The sequence below is a fragment of the Crocodylus siamensis genome, chromosome 4 (genome assembly GCF_052110815.1).
Source record: "Crocodylus siamensis isolate JL-2025a chromosome 4, ASM5211081v1, whole genome shotgun sequence".
Taxonomy (NCBI): Eukaryota; Metazoa; Chordata; order Crocodylia; family Crocodylidae; genus Crocodylus; species Crocodylus siamensis.
This window is the reverse complement of record NC_143398.1, coordinates 159,160,660-159,182,346: the sequence shown is the minus strand read 5'-3', so window position 1 is coordinate 159,182,346 and position 21,687 is coordinate 159,160,660. Positions and strand designations below refer to the sequence as shown.

The 21,687-nt window shown below is 43.2% G+C and overlaps 1 protein-coding gene across 5 annotated transcripts in view; it reads left to right on the top strand.

Moving 5' to 3' along the window:
* Nucleotides 1-21,687, top strand: part of CDK12 (cyclin dependent kinase 12) — a 122,305-nt gene that overhangs the window by 24,943 nt on the left and 75,675 nt on the right. For 3 of the 5 annotated variants that reach the window (XR_016441961.1, XR_016441960.1, XR_016441962.1), the window contains exons 9-13: nt 2,326-2,403; nt 2,897-3,013; nt 3,778-3,909; nt 5,659-5,873; nt 8,321-8,764. Coding sequence is in view for 2 of the 5 variants with exons in the window: in XM_090044529.1 (XP_089900655.1) it covers nt 2,326-2,403; nt 2,897-3,013; nt 3,778-3,909; nt 5,659-5,873; nt 8,321-8,764; nt 11,305-11,990 (1,672 nt within the window). In the remaining 3 variants the exon portion in view is untranslated. Of the gene's footprint in view, nt 1-2,325; nt 2,404-2,896; nt 3,014-3,777; nt 3,910-5,658; nt 5,874-8,320; nt 8,765-11,304; nt 15,309-21,687 lie in introns of those variants that run through there. The other 2 variants (XM_090044531.1, XM_090044529.1) reach the window with 2 other exon arrangements.

The window sequence follows — 21,687 nt, the reverse complement described above, 5'->3', positions numbered from 1 at the left end:
TTTTTGTTGGCTTCTATATACTAGACCAATTTATGACTTGAATTTTGTTTTTCTGTGCCCCCACTTTATCTGCCAGTCTGCACAGTAAGCCCTTCCGAGAACTTAAGATTCTAGCTGGAGTTGCATTCTTGTTCTTATATAGTTTGTGATGCTAAAGCTGCTGGAGTCGCAAATCAGCTTTGATTTAGGTCTCGTCCAAGTCTTTTATGCAGTTACAGAATGTATTAAGTGCCATCTGCACTCTGAATTTGATGCACCAAAATAAGGGTGTGTTATCACCAAACAACTAAAGTGTTTTGTCAAAGTTCTTAAGCTCTGGAGTGAAATAGAGAAAGGAAGCATGCGTTGGTTTTGAAATACATTATACTTTGTTTGCTTTTTTTATAGTGATTGAGGCTGGGTATTTTGTACTAAATTGTTTGCTTAGATGTCATTAATATTTACATTGTACAACCAAGTTTTGAAGTTAATACTCCGGTAGATGCATAAGGGAAGTTCATGGCTCTGGTGCTCTTTGTTCATTCTGTGCAGCTTGCAGGCTTGGAGTAGGGAATTGATGTCCTAGTGGAGGTTTTCTGTAGCCAGCAGGCTGGAAACTTAGTTTAGGTGGAGACACCAAAGGATATTTACATTCTTCAAAAGAGAGTAATATCCGTAAACCATCATAAAGCAGAGAATTTGGGACCTTCTGTTGGTCCAGATAATCACCTAAGCAATTGGATGCCTGTGGATTTAGTACAGTGATTCTCAGCCGGGGTGCCACAGTACTGTGAGAGTGTGCAACAGAAACATCACTTCTATCAGCAATCAGCCCTCTCTCTGAAAGTGCTCTGCAGCCATGCCGTAACAGAAATGCAGAGCTGTAGAGCATTTTAAAAGTACCCAATTGCATGACAAAATGAATCATCATTACATGAGGGTTCAGATGAAGGCACTTCAGAGTGGAGCGCCTTCATTAACTTCTGTCAGTGCCTGCTTAGGAGCAGGGCTTGGCTCATGCAGCCCAGCCCTGTCCCTAGTGCTGTCTTCAGGATGGGATGGGCAGAAGGGAGTGGGGAGAGGGCTCCACCTGGGGTTTGCCCAGCCTGTGCTGGGGGGTGGATTGGAAGGGCCCCCCAGGTGGGGTCCTCCGGTCCACTCACACCACTTTCTCCCACTTCCAGCACAGGCTGGACAAACCAAGACAGAGCTCCCTTCTCGTTCTCCCCCCATCCTGAAGACAGCACTGGAGATGGGAGGCAGGGCTAGGGGAGAGAGGCTGCAGGTGCACAGCCAGCTCCAAAGTGGAGCTTGATTTCCCCCACCCCACCAGACCCAACAGAGGACATCTTTTGGGTGGGGGTAATGGGGTGGCTGTCATTTATGGGGCCATGAGTGAACAGCACAGAGAATTCCATGTCTGTCAATTCCCTGAGGTTGCTGCAAGGTTCTTTGGAGGGTGCCAGTAAGTGTGAGGAGGTAAGTGCAAAGGCTCATGGTGTTCCCTGCCCTACTGCCTGGCCCTTCTGCGTACAGGTAAACACTGTAATGAATAATTTAGTTTTTTAAATGGGGTGCTGCTCACAAGTTACGGAGGGTGCATCAGGTCTAATGAGGGCTGCCTTGAGTCTTAAAAAGGTGGAGCTGCTGATTGAATGATGCAGAACCAGATTTTCAAAGCATCCTAAATGTAAATTTCAATGGCTCAGCACCCATACATGGGGCCAGGCTTTCCAAAAGGTTCAGCACTCAATAGTTTCCCTTCTGGTGCTTATAAATAGATTTCTAACAGAGCTCTGTGAACCTTTGTGAATGTCTGGCCCATACTAAGGGTGCTGAACACTTTTGAAAGCTGTAAAGTCCAAAATTATTCTCTCTGTGATATTTTAAAAAATTAAATAAATATGGGAACAGTGCCATGCATATATGTGGCATTTAAGTGAGGCTTATGTTTGAAGGCTCAAGGAGAGATTGAACTTTTTCCTTGTCCTGATCTTTTCTAGCTGGAGTGAGACTAGTCAAAGTATCTTCAAGGTAAAAAAGCAAAACAAAATTTCTTGTTTACTCCTGGTTGTGTTTTTGTGATCCTGTTAACATTTTTTCTCTTTTCCTGAGAAATGTGACAGGCTTGATACCTTAATAGGGCTGTTGGCAAATGTTGCTCCCTTAGTGCCTGGAATTAGTAACTTTTTACACAGAGGTTAGTTGGTCAGTTCCTGCTTTTGAACCCTGGTGTGAATAACCTGCCCTAGACAAAACTGATTAGAAGCAGAAATGCCATGCTGTTCAAATGATCATCCCTAGTGTTTGCTGTCATGACCACCTCTTGTTTTTTTCTCTTTCCAGTTGTATCCTTGGGGAACTGTTTACAAAGAAGCCTATTTTTCAAGCCAATCTGGAACTGGCTCAGCTTGAATTAATCAGGTAAAGCATTGCACATGCATGCTTATAAGAAGAGGTATTACAGAAACCACTCATGCACTTAGTCTTAGTATTACACCAGCTCCTTCTTTCTCTAATCAGTTCGCAAAATAAAGCCAGTAATTATTGCAACTGCAAATGTGAGTTATTAGACCTCTAGTTCTTTGTATCTGAAAATTAAGTTCACATCTGTTTAATGTGCATGTCCTCAAAATGAGTGTAATAATTATTTGTGAGAGCAAAAATAAGGCTCACAAAAACAAGAGATCAGCACTGGAAACCCAACATATTTTAAATGTTTTTAAATCAAGGTAAGCACTCTCCTTCTCCCTTGACCTGCCTCCGTTCCCCAATATCTCTTTAACCTGACATTTCTCTAATCCTTCTCAACCCCTGGCTGTCTATGCTAAGCTGCTTTAGGATGGGAATTGTTTAACTTGAATGACACTGGCTGGGCTGTGTGCTGATAGTTTTCTGCTCTCTGGTTCTCTCTTAGCCGACTTTGTGGGAGCCCCTGCCCAGCTGTGTGGCCAGACGTCATCAAGCTGCCCTACTTCAACACTATGAAACCTAAGAAGCAATACCGAAGGCGTCTGCGTGAGGAATTCTCTTTGTGAGTTTTATCTGAGAGTAGACGAATGGCTGTATTTGTAGTTTTGTGATTTATCAGAATGTTCCATGATTTATAGCTTGGTGGTGTTACTATACCCTCCAGTGGCTTTATTCTATTCTTCTTTATGTAGAAGTGGAGGAGGTAGTAAGATGAAATGAGACTTCCCACCCCATTTTTTCCTCTGCCCTCTAACAGCCTATATTCAAAGTGTCTTTCTATTCCTAAGGAGCCTGGAGCTGGCTCATCATCATTTAAAACTGTGGCCATGTTGTCGCTGATTACTGTCTTCCCACAGAGTTCACTGCATTGCATCTGCAGTTCTTGCTTTAAGTGCACTGTTTGTGAAATTTTCCAGCATAGCATCTAGCCTGTCAAGCTTCCTTCAGGGAAACTAAACAGAAGAGCCTATCAGTCTCAGAATGCTGCCTGTGAAACTGTCAGTCTTCCAGGACAGTGCTGTACACTATCTGTGAAAGTGCCATTGTCTAGTGATTCATAGCAGAGTTTACCTTCACTAATGGCTGAAGTGAGATGGGAAGCATTATGAGTCCAGTGTTTATAATTCTTTTGCTGCAGATTCCTATGGAGTGTGCCATTTTGCATATAGTTGGATGACTCTAATTTGGATTGGATGGGTTGTCTCCATATATCAAAGGGAATGATGGCTCTTCAAGTGAACTTTAAGCTCTTTTTTGAACATGTGGCATAGGATTCCTCCCCCTTCTTTTCAAACAGCCTCTTAATGTAGCCTTGTTCCTAACCAGCATTCCTTCAGCTGCTCTCGATCTGCTGGACCATATGCTGACTCTAGACCCCAGCAAACGTTGCACAGCAGAACAGGCCCTGCAGAGCGACTTCCTCAAGGATGTTGACCTCGGCAAGATGGCTCCTCCAGAGTAAGTGCTGATTGGCATTGCCCACAACAACCTGCTGAAACTGCCTGGGGGGTAGCAGGAAGAAGGCAATGAAGCGTGTGCAGTGTTCCTTATCACTGAAGTAGTCAATTGAGACGGCATTCCTGGTTTCCTTTTTTGTCACACACAGGCTGTATAACTGAGCAGGGCACTTCACCTTCTTGTTTTTTGGTTTTGCCCCTCTCCTCTGTAAGATGGTGCTTGTTGAGCCTTACCCTTTTCATGATTTTGAGTTGTTTTGAAATTATTTGATGGACAATAAAGAGGGGGAGTATATATAACTTAAGAACCTTTTCTCTGTCTGGCGGGGAAGTTAGTTAGGTCCACCTCTTAGTGGTGCTTATTCTTTGGCTAGTAGAATAACTGATGGGTTGCTGTCACACTGTAGTATGCCACAGAGCACACTACTTACAAAAACCTGCTCTGCCTCCTTTGGAAATGCATGCCAGAATGATGATAGGTTTTAAAATGTTCATCTGCTTGAAGGATATTGCGGGCAGCCCTCATCACAAGACCACAGCATCCTCTCTTGGTTCAGCACAGTGTTCATGGAGCAGCCTGATCCTAAGCCCATTAAATCTATCAGGTTTATGAAAAAATTGCTGTAGTAGTTGGATGTTCCCAAGCAATTCCCAGAACTTAACCCCCCCCTTTCCCTTCCCCCCCCCAAAAAAAACACACACAAAACAAACAACAACCCTTATGCCATTGTGTCTGATTATTAAGGCATTCTTACTTAAGCAGCATGTATATACTCTGCTGTGATAGCTACTAAACTATATAAAGCTTTGAACACGGAATCTAAAAATGTACAAAGGCAGTGAAATGGGAGGAGAAGTTCCCTCCTAATTCTGTGAACTAGACTCATTTGTTTTAAGAGTTGGGGGACTATTATCTGGTCCAGGGGTGTGCAAAATGGTGGATCTGGCCAGCAGCCAGACTCCATTTCCCAGCAGCCCCTGCCGACATTACTGCAGCTAGTTTCCATGGAGACCCCAGGAGTGTGTGACAGTGCAGGGCTGTGGTTTTCATGGAGACTGGCCCCAGCAGCACTGGCAGGGTGCACAGTTATGTGGGGAGCTGCTCTGGGGCTAGAGTTGGGATCTTGCAGTAGTGATAGCATGGTTTGGAGCTGGGGCAGAGCTGCAATCCACTGCCTGCATGCCCTTGCCAGCTGTCTCTGCTGCAAGATCCCAGCTTCAGAGCAGCTGCATGCCCTGCCAATGCTGCTGGGGCTAATCTCCATGGGAACCCTGGCCCCCCACGCTGTCATGGCGCAGCTGTTCTTGGGGTCTCCCTGACAACCTGCCACACTGATGCAGGCAGGAGCTGCTGGGAAATGGAGTCTGCCATGGGCCTGATCCAGCCGGCAGGCAGAACTTTGCTTACCTCTGATCTATCTAGTATTACTTTATGCATATTATAGGCCACTCAGGTTCACCCAGTTACCCGTATGTGGAGCCCTACCTGAAAGCAATATGCATCAAAGCTAATCTAGCCCTTTTTTATTTAAAATCCCTTAATTGAAGTGATGCATATACAAAAATGCTGCCTTACTAGTTTCAAGAGGATACATTCTTGCAGCATTGCCCAGAGGATCAATTTCTTAGCTTGTCTTTTTGGAGTACAGGTGGTTTGGCAGTAACATGCAAAGTTTGAATTGGATCCTGGAACTCCACCTCCCACCCCCCCCTTTTTTTTTCTCTGCTAAAACTTCTTGTTTCCTTCTAGCCTCCCTCACTGGCAGGATTGCCATGAGCTGTGGAGCAAAAAGCGGCGACGGCAGCGGCAGAGTGGAATTGCAGTAGAAGAGCCGCCGTTGTCTAAAGTTTCTCGGAAAGAAACTACCTCTGTAACGAGCACAGACACTGTCAAGAACAACAGCAGCCCAGTGCATCCACCACCTGCCCCACTCAAGACCGAGCCCAGTGTTGGAGATGCAGTAGGTCAGTGTGGGCTCTAGAGTCTTCGCAGGACTGGGAGGGCTCTCCTAAGCTTTCAAGTCTAGTCCCTGTTGTTGCAGGCAACACATCAGATGAACCTGGGCATAAACTTATCTTGGTCCATTTTAAATGCAATTAATCCTTTTGCATTCATTACTTGCATTGGAAGGCAATTCCAGAACATTGCTTCTCTAGTGGTTGGTTTCCTGTGGAAACTTTGTCAAGGGCAGAGGTTTCTTGTTGATTTTTGATGATGTCCAATTTGAATGAATAGTTGGAGTACAAGCTATTAGTACATTACATTACATACGTGACCTCTTCGTATATACTTATGTGTGCTGATCAACACCTGTGGAAAACCATCAAGTTGCAAAGTACTTGGGTGGTGGGAAATGAGGTGGAGGAATCTTAAACTGGCAAGGGGATGGACTAGAAGACAAGAATTTTTTTCCAACTCTTTTGATCAAATTGTGTGTTATGACTAGAATTTTTGGAGGTGTGACTATATTGTAGACACTTGGGGCCAAATTGCCTGTTACTCACTAGAGTAAAGATTTGAAGCTGCAGGACCATATGCTCTTCTCAAAACTGTGCTGCTCTTGCTGATACCTAGAGGTTAAGCAGGTGCAAAGAAGTCATATTGATCCCTAGAAATATAAAGATGTACAATAAACCAGTATGATATTTTACAGTGTGGAAGTACCTAGGAACCCTGGCTGAGTCAAGATTGTTATGCTGGGTGCTGCACAGACAGTTACTGTATCTACCCAAATCCAAGACGTCTCTGAACTTAAGATGGACACCTCTGCCTGCCACACCCCTACACATGCACACATACACCCTGTTATATTCTAGACTTGGAAAACTTACAAATTTGTTAGAATTTCCATGTCCTAGAATTTCTGATTTTTGGAGGGTCATCTTAATTCCCGCTGCTCCCCCAACTGCTGCAGTGGGGCAGATGGCAGAGAAGTCAACTGACCTGACCACCTACTCCTTGCCATCTGCCCCTTTCCTCCCTTTAGCACCTGCAAACCCAGCATGTCCTGATACCTACCCTTCTCCACGATGCCTGTACCCCCCTGCACTTGTCCCTTCCCCCAATTAGCCCCCCTTCCCACCTGCCTGCCCTATGTGCTACCATCCCATCACCCCGCCCTGCCAACCACTTACTTTCCTCTGGCAGCTCTAGCTGGTGCCCCATTTTGGTCGGGGACAGGGAGTACAGAGCACTTGCTTCCTCCAGGCCTGCCCCAGCCATGCAACAGCTACTGTGGCAGCCTCAGTTTCAGCCCTGGAGATGGGGGGCCAGAGCTGCTGCTGCCACTGTGTGGCTGGGCTGGGGACAGAGGCAGAATGTGTTCCATACTCCCTGCTTCTGGCCAGTGTTGTGCTCCAGTTGGAGGTGTGAGTGGAAGGTGTGGGGGAGCACTGGCTCTGAGGAGCTTAGGGACAACAGCTGTGGCTCCAGCTCTACCCCCAGCCTTGGGGGTTGGAGTTGAAGCTGCTGCTCCCCCTCGTATTCAAATCTAAGATGAGGAGCTTTTTTTCTCCCAGTTGTGTGTGGGAGGGCTCATCTTAAATAAGTAAATACAATAATATAGAAGGCAGTTCTGGCCTCGGATAACTTGCTATCTGTATGTTGAATGGAATGTGACAGGTGGACAAAAGGAGCGGTATTTGGGTAACAAAGTCAGTGCGGTCAAAAGTTGCAGCCATTTGTGTAACCAGGAAGAGGTTGGGTAGATTTGGGAGTATTGTAAGCTTTTGGAAACTTGAAAACAAATAATACTGCAAAAAAAAAATAAGTTGCTCATTTTACTCCTAAAAATAGTCCAGTTATATAACTGTTAACTTGAGGGTTCAAGAAGAAGAGATGCCCTTTTCCTTGGTGCTGATGCTGTACTCCAGTTTAATGCTCTGTGCTAGTGCTGGGTATCATATTTTAGATGACACTTATCTGAGATGGACCTTGTCCTGATGAATATATCTGACAGCTTAATAAGCTCCTTATCTGAGGAATTATGTTCTCCTTATCCAGTTTTCTCCTGCTGTTTTAATTGGGCATGTAGATTTTTGCACTTCATACTCAGTTATGCTCCACCTCTCAGGGAGAACTTTTTAGTGCTGGAGGAAGTATTCTTGTTTGCATATCACTCTGAGGATCCTCTTGGGTCGGAAAGTGCCAGGTGAATGTAATATGTTAACAGCCCACAGTAACATTCAGGCAGGGGAATGGCAGTATCATTCAGACAGGGGTAACTGAGTGAGTGCCCAAACTGAAACCATTAGCAGCTATGCAAGCAAACTTGAATATTGAATTCCCTTCCTAAAAAAAGAAAAAAAACTTTGCTTTTTAAGGCTTGAAGGAGAGGCTTCTGTCCATGATAAATTCATACAGGTGCTAGCCTTTTGTAAGCTTCTTTCTGTGACGCTTGTGTTTTCTGCAGGCCTTGGAGAAATCACACAGCAACTGAATCAAAGTGAACTGGCTGTTTTACTGAACTTGCTGCAGAGCCAGACTGATCTCAGCGTCTCACAGATGGCCCAGCTGTTGAATGTACACTCTAACCCAGAGATGCAGCAGCAGCTGGAAGCTCTCAACCAGTCCATCAATGCTTTGACAGAAGCCACAGCTCAGCAGCAGGACTCTCAGAAAGTGGCCGTGGAGGAAGCTGTAGAAGAGCCACCTGCTGAAGTCCAGCCATCAGAGGAGCAGGCAACTCCAGAACCAGCTAGCACTCAGGGAGATGTGCAGAATGTGCTGGCCGTTCTACTGAGTCAGCTCATGAAGACCCAGGAGACTGATAACCTGGAGGAAAGCAATGGGGAAAAAAGCAGTGAGCAACGGGGGCCAAGGAAAACCCCTACAGTGCATCAGGAGGAAAGCACAGGTAAATAATCCTGACCATTGCTTGTGGGTCTCAGGTACCAGTCATCCTTGTGAGGAATGAAAGCCTTCCATAAAAATGCATCTAATGTATCCATGACCTTGAGGGGGCCAGCCCTCTTGAACACCATAAGAAGGGTGTTGTATGAAGGTGTTTTAGGGAGGAGCTGGGTGCCAAGGTACATCAGCTGTGGCCAGGTATTGTACATAAGGCCTCTCTGAGAGAGTCTTGCTCACTCGCTCCATGTTCAGCAGTGACTGGGAGTAACTGAACCTCAAATAAAACTGAGCAGTTAGGCAAGTGTTTAAAACTTTCTGGGTAGCCAGTCAGTCTAACACATTTCAGAAATTTACCAGCTTGCTTCACCTCTCAAGGACATATAAAGCCCTTTGCTTGAATGGGCAAATGGAATTCTGAAAGGGGCCTCTTGTAAATACTGAAAGAAACCCAGTGGGTACATTCCTGGTGACGGATTTTTAGCTTGGTATCATTGGCCAGTATTGGTTTTTCACACTGTGCACGCATATGGGGTAAGGTCTTTTTGCACAGGACTTCAGAGACTTACAGTTGCCACTTCTTTCTAATTCATTGAACATCCCTATTGTCTGTCTTGCCCAAAAAAAGTTGTATGAAAAGAGTTTTTTTTAAAATGTGTAGGGGCTGGCTTAGGAGAGAGTGCTGCAAGTGAGGTGAAGTGACAGTTCAGTATTGAAGAAGCTTGCACAACTGGCTTTCCTGTGCCTGGTTTTAGCTAGACCTGATTTTCATGAGTCCTAAAATTCAACTAACTTTTAAAATTGAGCTACGTGGCCAGTTCTGAGAGATCAGAAGAGAGGTTTGTTTAAAAGAGCTGGCTTGTACCAATGGAATCCTGGATTTCCTTTCCAGAGGTGAGTGTCAATGTCTCTGTATCTTCTATTGCTGTCAGTAGAGCTCTATTAGGAACACAAGGCGAAAGTATCACCAGATGATAGAAGTGTCTCCTGCACATGCACTACATTAATCTTTTCAAAGAACTTATTTTGGTTTTTATACACAATCCCTTTCTGCAACACTGCTGAAGATGTTACTTTTCAGGAAGAGCTTTCACACTAAGTGTATCAACCATCAAAGCCAGTTGTGATGATGCTTTTTACCCCTAGGTTACTGGACGACAGGTTCAAATGAACAGCAGCATTTTACATTGCTGTTAACTATGAAAATGAGACAGTCAGTTACCCAAATCAACTGCTTCTTGAAATTATGAGGAACATCCTCAGATAAAGTGTAGTCAATAAACAGAAAAATGTATTTAAATATTTGGAGGGGTGGAGGTGGGGAGGGATGCTGTATTTTCATTCAACTTGAGCAGTTCTCAAGTCAAAAGGTGACTTTCCTAATAACCAGTTTTGCAAACGTTAACAACTCTAATTGCAGCTCAGCCAATCACTTTGATGGAGACCAGATTGAATGATACTTTTGTGGCTGAGTTCATTCACCAGGGCCTAGCAAGAGCCAGAATTGGTTTTGTTAGTAAATTCAGCACAAGTGACCTGAAGATACCCAGAGAAATGGAGACATCCAGGAGGAAGCTGCTTTTAATATAAATCATTTTCCTGATCATGACTGCGCTTCAGTTGGGGGCAGGCTGGGATCCTACAGTTTTGGTTTTTTTGTGATGCACATGAGCAGAATGCTTTATTTCTTTCACCAGCTTATTAGCAGCAACACGTAGATCCCAGTGACAGAGTTGTGATGTTGAAGGTGCATGGTGAGAGAGTTTTGTTTCCAGAAGATTTCTCCTTTTGAGATCAATGTCCTTGTTGAAGTCTGATCAAAAAAGATGTGGGGAGAAGCTGATTGCAAATCATCAAAGAAAAATCTGCAAATCGCATCTGCATGAAAATATTTTAAACTAAGATTTTTTTTTCAAAAACTATTCAATGTGCACATGTATGTTAAATTCCTAAATAGCAATAGGGAATGATTATCCCCATTTCCTTTTATTTTCTAGCTTTGATCACAATCAAAATTTGTTCTTTTTTTTCCACAGTATGTAAACACATTGGGTCTGTGCTTCATCAGTAAGATCTCACAGAGATAGCCTTGTGTCACACAGCTGCCAGTGAACGTATTAATAGAGTATTAAGGCACAGTGTCCCTCTGCAGCAGGAGGCACTGCTTTCAAGGAACATATTCTGTCATGTGGTTCCACATCTGTCTCCCTCTCCCTCTCTGCATTAGCCTTTGAACTAAGAGCAGGAGTTTTCTTCACAGGTACCCATGTGTTAGGACAGCTGTTGTTGACTAACCAGGAGTGTGGGGGAAGGGGAAAACACAGGGAAAATATTAATGAACGTGTGCATTTATCTTTCAACAATTTACCAGCTCTAAAACCTTGACTTCTTTCTCTGTCCTTCCCAGAGAGCAGGCTGTCTCCATTGGTAGGCTGTTTGTTTTTGTGTAAATGTGTAAATTTTATATATATATATATATATATAAAAATATATAAAATCTGTTCACATGATTTAAGATAGTGTTTAAAAGAAGTAACCCTTCCACAGCATGTCCTCCTCGCATTCTCCCACCAGAGAAGAGACCCCCAGAGCCCCCTGGACCACCACCGCCACCACCTCCTGTGTCTGAAGGAGATATCTCCAGTGCTGCACAGGAGCTGAACCCAGCCGTGACGGCTGCTCTGCTGCAGCTTTTTTCTCAGCAAGAGGCGGAGCCGCCAAGCCACCAGACGCATGAAAACCAAGCCTTGAGATCTGCGGATTACGCCAGATCGCACTCATCCAGGACTTACAATACTGAGGGGCCTGAGGGGGGATTTGGTGCTGATGAGCGGAATTCTGGCCAAACTTTAACAGAATCCTCAGCCCAGACTCTGGGGAAAAGCAGGACCTTTTTGGGCTCTGTGAGCCACCTTGGGGAGTCAAGCAATTACCAGGGCACAGGATCTGTCCAGTTTCCAGGGGACCAGGACCTCCGCTTTGCCAGAGTCCCCGGAGCATTACACTCTGGGCAGTCCTTTGTAAAAGCCGAGGGGAGCAACAACACACTGGTACACCCAGAGGCCAAAATTCAAAACTACAGCGAGCTGGGATCAGGGACTGCTGGTTCCAGTGGGGCAGGAACAGGTCACAACTGGGGTGCCCCCACCCAGGCTGCTTCTTATGGGAAGGCCTACCGTGGGCCTACTAGAGTGCCTCCAAGAGGGGGAAGGGGGAGAGGTGTTCCTTATTAACAGACTTGAGTTGTGTGCTGATCTCCTTCCCTCCCTTGCCTCTCGACCTTTAGTGAAATGATTTTTTCCAGAGCAAGGTATCATCTGCATTTCAGCTACTGCAAAGCTCTATGTTGTATTCCTTGCTCGCTAGGCTGCTAGCAGATACCCTACAAGATGCTGTAGAATCCCAACTTTGGTGTCTTGCTAGCAAAACCTCTCAGACTCGGTTAGTGACAAAAACTAGAGTTTTCTGCCCTAGCTGGTAGATGGTTAAAAAATATTTAAAAAAGGAGGGAAAATATTTGGAAGGAATAAAAATGTTTTACTAGCCTGGCACCAGTGTTTCTCAGAAAGAGAGAACCATCCTAGTGTTCAGGTAGGACTCAGAGAGGGTCAGTTTCCCAAGGTAATTACTTGTTTTGTTTCTTTTCTTTTTTTTTTTTCAATCCCTTTTTTAAAAAAACAAACACAAAAACCTGTTGCTAGAATGGCACCGAGATGACCTATACTGAATTTGGAGAACCAGGAAATGACACTGGCTTGTGTCAAGAATTTTTATTAAGCATCTCCTTCTTTCCACTAAGCAGCTGGACACCCCTTTCCCCTCTTTTCTTTCCCAAGTCAAACCTTCTCTCCAGGTTACATGTTTGGGATGCCGTGAGCCCAATCTTGTTGGCTCCCAGACGCTAGATCACTTATATTTTGATCGTAGCCTTAGTGCGTTGGCTTTTGTGAAGGGTCTGTTTGGGTTTTATATATTTTTTTTGTCTGCCATACATTTACAATGGAACTGGTCTTTTTAGAAGCTCAAGAGCCGAAGAGAACTCCTAACTTAAAATATATATCTTTGTAAATCTTCAATTCCAAAACATTTTTTTAAGTGTTAAGGAAAAAAAGGGTTTGCTTTTTTTTTTTTGTTCTAGTGGGGAAACTTTACCATCCGGAAGTGTCTTATGTAAACGTCAGTCGTAGTCTTGGAGCTGATGTCTGTCTGACAGCATTTTAAATTGGGCTGGCAGCGTTTCAGTACTTCAAGGGTTAACTGGCGTTAATGTATAATTTCTATTCACAAGTATATTTTTCTTGTCAAGGAAGTATTTACAATGAATTTTCTCCTCTTGCAGAACATTGCAATGTTGTCCATTTCAGTGAAATTTAAACAGGAAAAAAATGAATAAAACCTATGTATTTATGGGCTTTTTCAAGTAGGCCTTTCCTACAGAAAACATGACACATCACTACTTTTCATTTTAAAAATGACAGTGTTTGAAATATAAAACGGATTGGAATTCATGAAGCTGTGAGACCTTATTGCAAAAGAAATTTAGGATTTTCTTTTCTTTTTATATCTTAAAAAAAGTTAAAGACAAAAACCCCCCACACCCTTGAAGGTGATCCATCGTTACCTGGAGGGGGGAAAAAAATCTGCCTTAAACAGAGCCAAGCAACTGTGTAAGGAATAACTTTGCAGAGGAAGGAGGGAGGGATGAGGAGAATGCCTGTAATAATGAGCCCCTTGTATGAATAAAAAAAAAAAGAGCAAAATGTTATGTTGTTGATTCAGCAAAGACTTGTAACACGGTTTGTAAAATTCCAAGTGTAAGTTTTCAGGGTTGTTTTCCACCCCCCCCCCAATTGCCAGTTCATGCCTAATGTGCAAACCCCAGTACTGTAAGAACATACAGAGTGCACTAAAAAAAAAAAAAAGGTGGTAACCTCTAGACACTTAAATATATTCATACTTTTTCCTTGTCAATGTTCAGCTGCCAGCTGTTCTGGTATGTTTTCAGGTGCCCTGGCTTTTCCTCCCTAGCCTGTCTAATTTATATGGGGAAATTGTAACAGCACTGAATCTCTACAGGAAATGGATGCCTCCTTTTTTTTATTTTCCTTTCTACTTTATCAGTTTCATCCATGGATTTGTCAGCCTTACCAGAAACATTTTAAGGAATGTTCATCTGTTTGAAAACTCCCTCCAGTGTTACTCATCTATGTGCTTTTCTCAACTACTCATGGGGTACCAAGCTTCTGTCTTGGAGAGTTCTCTATGTGACCAGACCCCTTCAGCTTCCCAGTAGACTGTAGCCTCTGTATGTGGAGCAGCTGACGGGATTGATGGCATGATCTTTCCTTGCTATTGTAGTGGAACTTGTCTCCAAATTCTGAAAATAATTGGTGCTGTTCCCTCCCACCTGTCTCTCAGTGAATAGAGAACTTTTGCCCTGCCAGATTTCCTCTCAAAAGTGAATGAGTAGTCATTGACACTGTCTACATCTTCGTTCCAAACAACCTGCTATAATTATAGGTTATCTACAAATGTTTCAGCAGTCAGTAATTTTATGCAGGATGCCCTGAACTGTGCTGTGGATCTCAAAGGGAGTGATGATTGCAAGATGAATTTTTGTTCCCCTTTTGGGTATGCAACTGAAGATAATAAAGATCTTGTTTTTTAAAGTTTTAGGTTCAGGATTCCTGTACACACACTTTTCACTTTTTTGGGCATCATCCAGTGCTACTTCCAATCAATGGAACCCACCTGCCTACTTCAGTAGGCACTAAGTCATGCTTTTTAAATACCTTGACGTTTTTGAGAAAGACATGCTATTTATTTATGTGCACCTGGGTTATTTGTTTGTTTGCATTTTTTCCTTTTAGACATGGTGGGGAAACTTTTTGGCAAAATTAAATTTCTTGGAATTGACCAAGCTCCATCCAAAAACATTTTTCTAAATTGTACCATGAAGACAATAATCCTATTCAAAGATGCGACTCGCACAGAGGAGAAAATATGGCTTTACTTCTGATGATGGGAGCAGTTAGGTGGACAGGGTGCACCCACTTGAGTTCAAGGGCACATATCTTTACCTTGTATTCCTGATCCTGGGGGTGGGGAGTCATGGAAGCCATTCATTTTTTCTCTTTCATTATCAGTATCTAAATTTATGTGAAGGGACTCTGTATAAAGAAGACTAAAGGATTTATACAGGAAAACCAATTGCATGTATTAAACAAATTAAAACAGCTGGTGGTGCCAGTTAGAAAGTTCATCAGAAGGCAGTACACCCCTCTTTCTTTTTTTCCCTTAATATGGAATATCTTTGGGTTTAAATGCCAATGTCCAAAACCTGTAGCCACTGTGTTCCCCAACAGAGAAGTGTCTGATAAAACATCTTTATTGTACCTCTCCCAAGTTTCATTTTTGAGACTGAGCGCGCCTTTTTTTGGTTGTACCTTTGTCTCTGTACAGATATTTTGTAATATATTAAATTTTTTTTCTTTTCAGTTTATAAAAATGGAAAGTGGAGATTGGAAAATTAAATATTTCCTGTTACTGTATTGCCTTTTGCTCCATTGCATTGAATTATTATGTTCTTCTCTATAGTCTTTCACAGCTCACATGGTATCTTCCCTTTCTCCCCTTTTAAGAGTTATTTCCTTGTCCCCCTTGATACCCCACTCACCATTTTCCCCCTTCCAACTGTAGCTTGATACTGCATGGCCAGATGTACCGGTAAGTGGGTTGTCTCAGTGCTGGTTTATTTGGGTCGATGGAATTTGCCATAGCACCAAAACACAGCCCCTGTCTCTGAGCTTGTTTTGTGATATTAGTGTCCACATGTTAGTCCCAGATTTCAGAGAGGATACTTCTCAGTTAAGGCAGGACCAGAGTGCTGATAGTATATCAGACTTCACTCTTCCCTGAATTGCCTTGTGTGGCATTGATGTAAAAGTAGCACTGTTTTGTAGTGCTGAATATATTGGGGCTGTGGTGGCTTTTAGACAGGCTTTGGCAGGGTTGAGATGTCTTAATTAGGATGATATTTTGCCAACTGAAGCTTGAAATGGAGAAAGGGGGAATTTGGAAAGAACTAATTGGAATGAAGTGAATGGCAGGAAGGAGAAAGTGTGAAGCAAGTGATGAGATGGAGAAGGAATGGTCACTGGATGCATTGAGAGGTACCCACCCACCCTAGTGCAACAAGCCAAATAGCAATAGAGTCTGTGGGCTGAGAGGTGCATGAACACTTGGAACTAGCTAATCTGAAAGCTCAGTGGGTGAGCAGGTTTAGCAGCCTTAGTTGCTGGCTTACATTGCAGAGCAAGTCTTACTTTTAAAGATGTGACCCAGCAGGGGAGATGACACTGGTAGCTACTTGGAGCCAGGTTACAGCTGACCCTAGGAAGGAGATAATGGCTGTAGAGCATTTCAGACCTAAATAGGAGCTGAAACTATTGCAAGGTTTCCAGAAGATGTGGCTGGAATATCAAGAAAGGATTGTGGCAACAGCAAGATATAATGGGGAAGAGGAAGAAAAGCATGGGCTAGTACTGCTGCGGGCAGGATCTGGAGATGTAAAGAGAAAGCACCTCAAGAATCTATGTGGGAAAAGAGTGGAGGTGAAAGATGAGCTAAGGTTCATGGGACTAGAGTGGAAGGGCAGGAAGGAAGGAGGTAGATGAAAGTTATTGGAATTGAATCCCAAGCATAGCAAAGAACAATTGAGAATTGAGTGTAAAAGAGTTGGAGTTGTCATGATTAAGGATAGATGGTTAATTTAGGGGCCAGGAGGTGAAGCTGTTTCTTACCCTTCTAGTTGTGGGTGTCAAGTAACTTCCTATTTGAGTCCTAGATTTATTTTTCCAAAGCACTCTGCTCCCATTTGGGCCCATCCGTTAAGCAGTTAATTTTTCCTAAGAGATCAATACTCCATGGGGCCTTTAGAGGTAAATCTACCCTTTGTCCAACATAGGGAGACTTGCAGCTTTTGGTGGTGTTGGCGTGTCTTTGCTGGTGTTCTGCCCCACCTCTCTCCTGTTGGAACTTATTCCATTTACATGTCACACTTTGGAGGGCAGCAATAACTGTGTTTCCAGTGTCCATGCTGCCTGCAAAAAGGATGTATGGTACTGGTGCATGGCAACCGTCACAACAGGAGTCAAACCCCAAGTAGGACTTGCCCAGACCTGGTTGGTAGGGTTCCCTTGTGGAAGTTTGAGTGGCAGGAATGCTGCGTATCAATAGGAAAAAATCATGGTACAAATGAACTAACATGGCTTCTAAAGCCTGTAAGGCAGTCAACCCCGCACTAATGCCAGAAGCTGAACAATGGGGAAGGCCCTCGCTAGTGCTCACATTTGTCAGAATTATAATGCTTGATCATTCCATCATGGTAGGGAAAACTTCCTGTTGAACCACCCTCCTGAGTACTTGATGATGTCCACAGACAATCTGTGCTTAGCCAGGGGACTTTCTTATTAGCAGAACCAGTGGGAAGTGTACTCCAGGTATGACTCCTGTCTGGCAACAGTGGGTGGCATGCAAGGTGTGGGCTACGTTACTATGTACTCATAATACCTAACTATCTGAGTGCTTGTTCCCTCTTCCTCCTGGACACATCCACTCACTTGTCTTGCTGGATGGATATCCTGCAAACATGCATTCTCCTTCCTGGTAAAGGCTGAAATAGTGATGTTTCATCAGAACATTTCTGTAGATCTAGGTCCTGCTGGCCTTTCTTCTAGAGGAAATGGCTTCATCCTTTGTGCTGTTTTGCTCTCCTTACATTGGTTTTGCATCCTTGCTTGTGACTTAATATGTATCTGTATGCAGATGGCATGTGGTGAAGAGAGGCAGGTTTAGGGTTTCTTGCTTAGCTGTATGTTTGAGGTTGTCAACGGCAAAATGTTAACACTGCCAGTGATATATTAGCAAAGCAGACAAAGTGTGCTGTTAGCTGTATTGACTAATCCACCCTTCTGCTGTTGATCCAGGGGCATGAGGAAGCTTCAGCTGTGTGCATGTTTGCTCAGGGTGCTACCAAATTGAAGCAGCTGGGAGACTTTTAAATGTTCAAAAGTGGCCCCTTGCCAGCATGATATTGCCCCCTTGTTCTTCCTTGAAAGGGCTGAAGATGAGAACTTTTAAAGCAATTCCTAACCTAGAACTAGGCCCCTTTTATGAGGTCTTTCCTTGGTGTTAAGACATGCAGTTTGATTTCCGTGCAGACAGAACCAGGGCAGTTTCTGGAGAACCAAAAGAATCAAAGCACTAGTTCTGCCTTAGATCTTGTTTAGCAGCCTTGATTCTGCTGTTGCATCTTCAGAGCTTGGGGGCTTGCAGAAACCAGATTAAATATAAAGATTTGGAGAGGGGATTAAACAATTTTATTTAACTCCCCAAGAGAAGCTTCCAGGTGACACTGCCCTTCCTTTCTCTTCCTTGTTCATGGTGTCTAGGTGTCATAGCATAACTTGGTGCATCTGTCAGAGGCTGCTGGATAGCTTATAGAACTATCTGAGCCTAGCAAGGCAAACTATTTTCAGAACCTCCCTTGATTGGCCTGTAGGCTGAGATGACCTGGTATAAATTTGATGCCCAGGTTTCCCTCCATTAGACTCATTCTACATGTTGAGAAGGCTGCACAAGATAGTTTTTGGAGAATGTCCTCTAACGAGTGTCCCTGATTTCCTTTTTGGAGAAAAGGGGAGTTGTTGGACTTCCTTAAGATTACTACCCTGCACATCTCTTATTTAATTTTATGGCAGCAGCTGGGTTTGTGAGTAGGCTTAGTGGAAGGATCTGTTTTGTTGAACTGGGTCACTAATATGTATATGGTTTCAAATAAAAATGGAAAATTTAACTCAATACTCATAACCCATAGCAGTTGCCATTTCATCATCTGGAAGACTGCCCACTGTGCATGGATAGCTTTCTGGATATAGCATAGGCCCTTTTGGCATCTAAAAGTCGAGAGCTCACTTTGTCTTCTCTGGCCAAAATATTGCACGAGTGTAGATTAGTGGATTAATAAAGCACGAGGCCTTCTTAAATAATATAGGACATGAGTGTTTTCACAAGAGAGCCACAGCAATCTAGCTTACTGCGAAGAACTAGAAAGGTTATTTTGTAGATCAATTAGCCTGCCCTCCATCAGACCACTAGAGACCAATGCCTTATTGTCTGATTCAAGACTCCTTTGTTTCCCCATTTTTGAGAAACTTCTGGCTATTGTAGAAAACCTGCTGAGCTCTAAGCCATTGGGAAGTGAGTTGTGGCTTCAGGCCATCTATTCTTGCACAGCTTTCCAGTAGTATATGCTTACTTGCTCCCTTTGGTTACATCTGGTGCCATCCTTCACTTCAGATAAGACCCAAACCTTGACTTAAGCCCCTGCCAAATGAGTAGGCTGGCAGGTGCCAAAGGAATAAGAGTTTTGGTGGAATGCTGTGAGGAAAGTCCCTGCACTTGAGTGTGTTTGCTTTGGGGGTGGTAGCTGAAAAGGTTTTTAAAAGTTATTAAAGCCTTATTCTTGTCCAGCCAAGCCCAGCCATTGGTATTCTGTTGTCTTGAAAATCAGCAGCAAAATTAGGGACTACTGACCTGATCTTGTGCTCCTGTATTCAAGTAGTATTTCAGTGGGTTTCAATGGAAGTCTTAACTGAGTAGATAGTGTAGGTTCCAGCTTTGAAAATTGGCTAGATCATAGTTGAAGAGAATGCTAATGGACAAAGGAGAAAAGAGATTCCAGAATGACTCTTCCCATCCAGTGTTGTGATTTGAGGCTCTAGGTATACATGCAGAGAGGCAGGTTGCTTAGGACAAGGTAAAGGAAACATAAAGTTGAAATACCTAAGCAATATCTTATTCAAGCAGGATTTATTCCCTTTGTGAAGGGTTTGGTGCATTTTAGTTTGTTTGGATCTTGCACATAATTTATTTCAAGAGGCCATGTCTGCTTTGCGCAGAGCATGAACAATCATGGCACTTCCTCTCTGTGTGTGCACACAAGATTTTGACACGCATCCTAAGTCAGAGTTACTAAGTAGAGTATATAAGGGGATTTTAATAGTTCTATCAAAGTGATCCCAATGAATAGATCTAAATTGCCTACAAACAATGCAGAGAAAGTCTGCAATGTTCTTTTAGGAATATGACAATTTTAAGGTACTTGAAATTTTGGCACTGAGATATTGCAACTCTGTGCTGGTTAGGATCCACCCTTGGTGTTTGGCATTTGTTAAGCAAAGGTTCCTTTATTAAGGGTGCTTTATGAAGTGTAAGATAGCCATCCATACAAATCAGGTTTCTGGTCATAGGACTCGCAGCCACAGTGCAAACCATCCTGTAGTTATCCCCCACTACTGCCTTAAACCTACTTTAAAGTTAAGGCAGTTGAATCTTTGGCCTGTTCAGTTCTAGACCTCTCTGTTGATGAAGGACCCTTCCTTGTCTTCTGATCTCAGTAGATCAGGAAAAACCCATTCTAGTGTACTATAGGCATTGCTGTTTGCACACAGTGTTGAAGAAAGCAACTTCAGTAAGAGGTGGGAGGTAAGCAGCAATGACTTAGGACAAGTCTTCCTTCATCCTGTGCCAGACTGAACTAATCTGAACTGTAGAAGTGAACAGTTCTGGAATCCTTCATATTTGATCAAAGAAAGACTTAAAGGGTGACTATCTCATTCTGGAAGTACCTACATAGTAAACAAAGCTCTGACAATGGATTCTTCTATTGAACAAAAGTCTAATAAAATCCACTGACTGGAAGCTAGACAAATCTGTGCTGTTTAATTTAGATCTAATTTGGAGGTAACTAACCAGGGGAACAACTTTCCAAGGGTTGTAGTAGTCTCCGTTATTAGCATCTGCTCTACTTCACAAAAGAATTATTCAGGACAGTCCAATGTGCTGTTTAATACAGGAGATCAGTTTAGATCATGTGATGGTGTCTCCTGACTTTAAAATGCAGGCGTTTGTGAAGATCTCCTAGGGAATGCTGCATATTCAGTGTTAATGCCACAGCTGCTTTCCCTTTATACCTCACACTAGAATTAAAGATGGTCTGAAATGCTTTTTATAAAATAGGCATGCACTTCTATTTTGCCATTTGATGACATGTAAAGAAGACTGGATTTCTTGTTTGTAGGGTTCCCCTGTCCCCCAATCAGAAGGATCCCTAGTATCTATCTCTTGGAAGATGATCGGGGTTTTGTGACTGTTAATTCACTGGCTAGCACTGCTTTAGGGAGAACAATCTTATCCCACCTGTTCTAAAGGACTCCTTGTCTATCACAGGTTTTGGGTGTCTTACCCCTTAGTTGCAACAGCACACTCTCATTAATTAAGTGATCACCAAAATCAAAATCTTTCCAAATAAACTCAGTCAATCCAACATGCTGAGCTTTTTCACAAATCCCAGTTATGCTGAATGCCTTTCTTTTGAGGTATCTTTGTTGGTTGCTTCTCTTGCCCTTCTCTATTCCTATCCCTACAATTCTTCCACCACTGTGGTCCAACTCTTTGCAGGAAGTCTTACGCTAAGAAAAAATCAAATTGTAATTCTGGTGGTAGTCATGGCTAAAATTGTAGCCTTGCCAGAACTCAGCTGTGTTTCCTACCAGTCATCCATGCTCTTCCTCTTGTCTGTGCCATTTTTCCTCACAGATGATGGCACTAGAGGGCTGCAGTATGAGATCTATATTTTTTTTTTCCTTTTCTTAGTGTGGATACATTTTGTGTTCAGCCTTTTGCCTCAGGCTTCTTCCTCAACATTAGGCCTCATGAGGCTTCTTGAATGAGAGCCAGAGTTTCCTCCTTGCTAGCACTCCTACATTTATGTAGTCTTGTCCCACAGTGATGCAATCAATGGGGAACCTTGTTGATTTTAAGAGGTTAGAGAGAGCTTCAGGTTTGTTTGCTCTGAGCCTCTTCTAA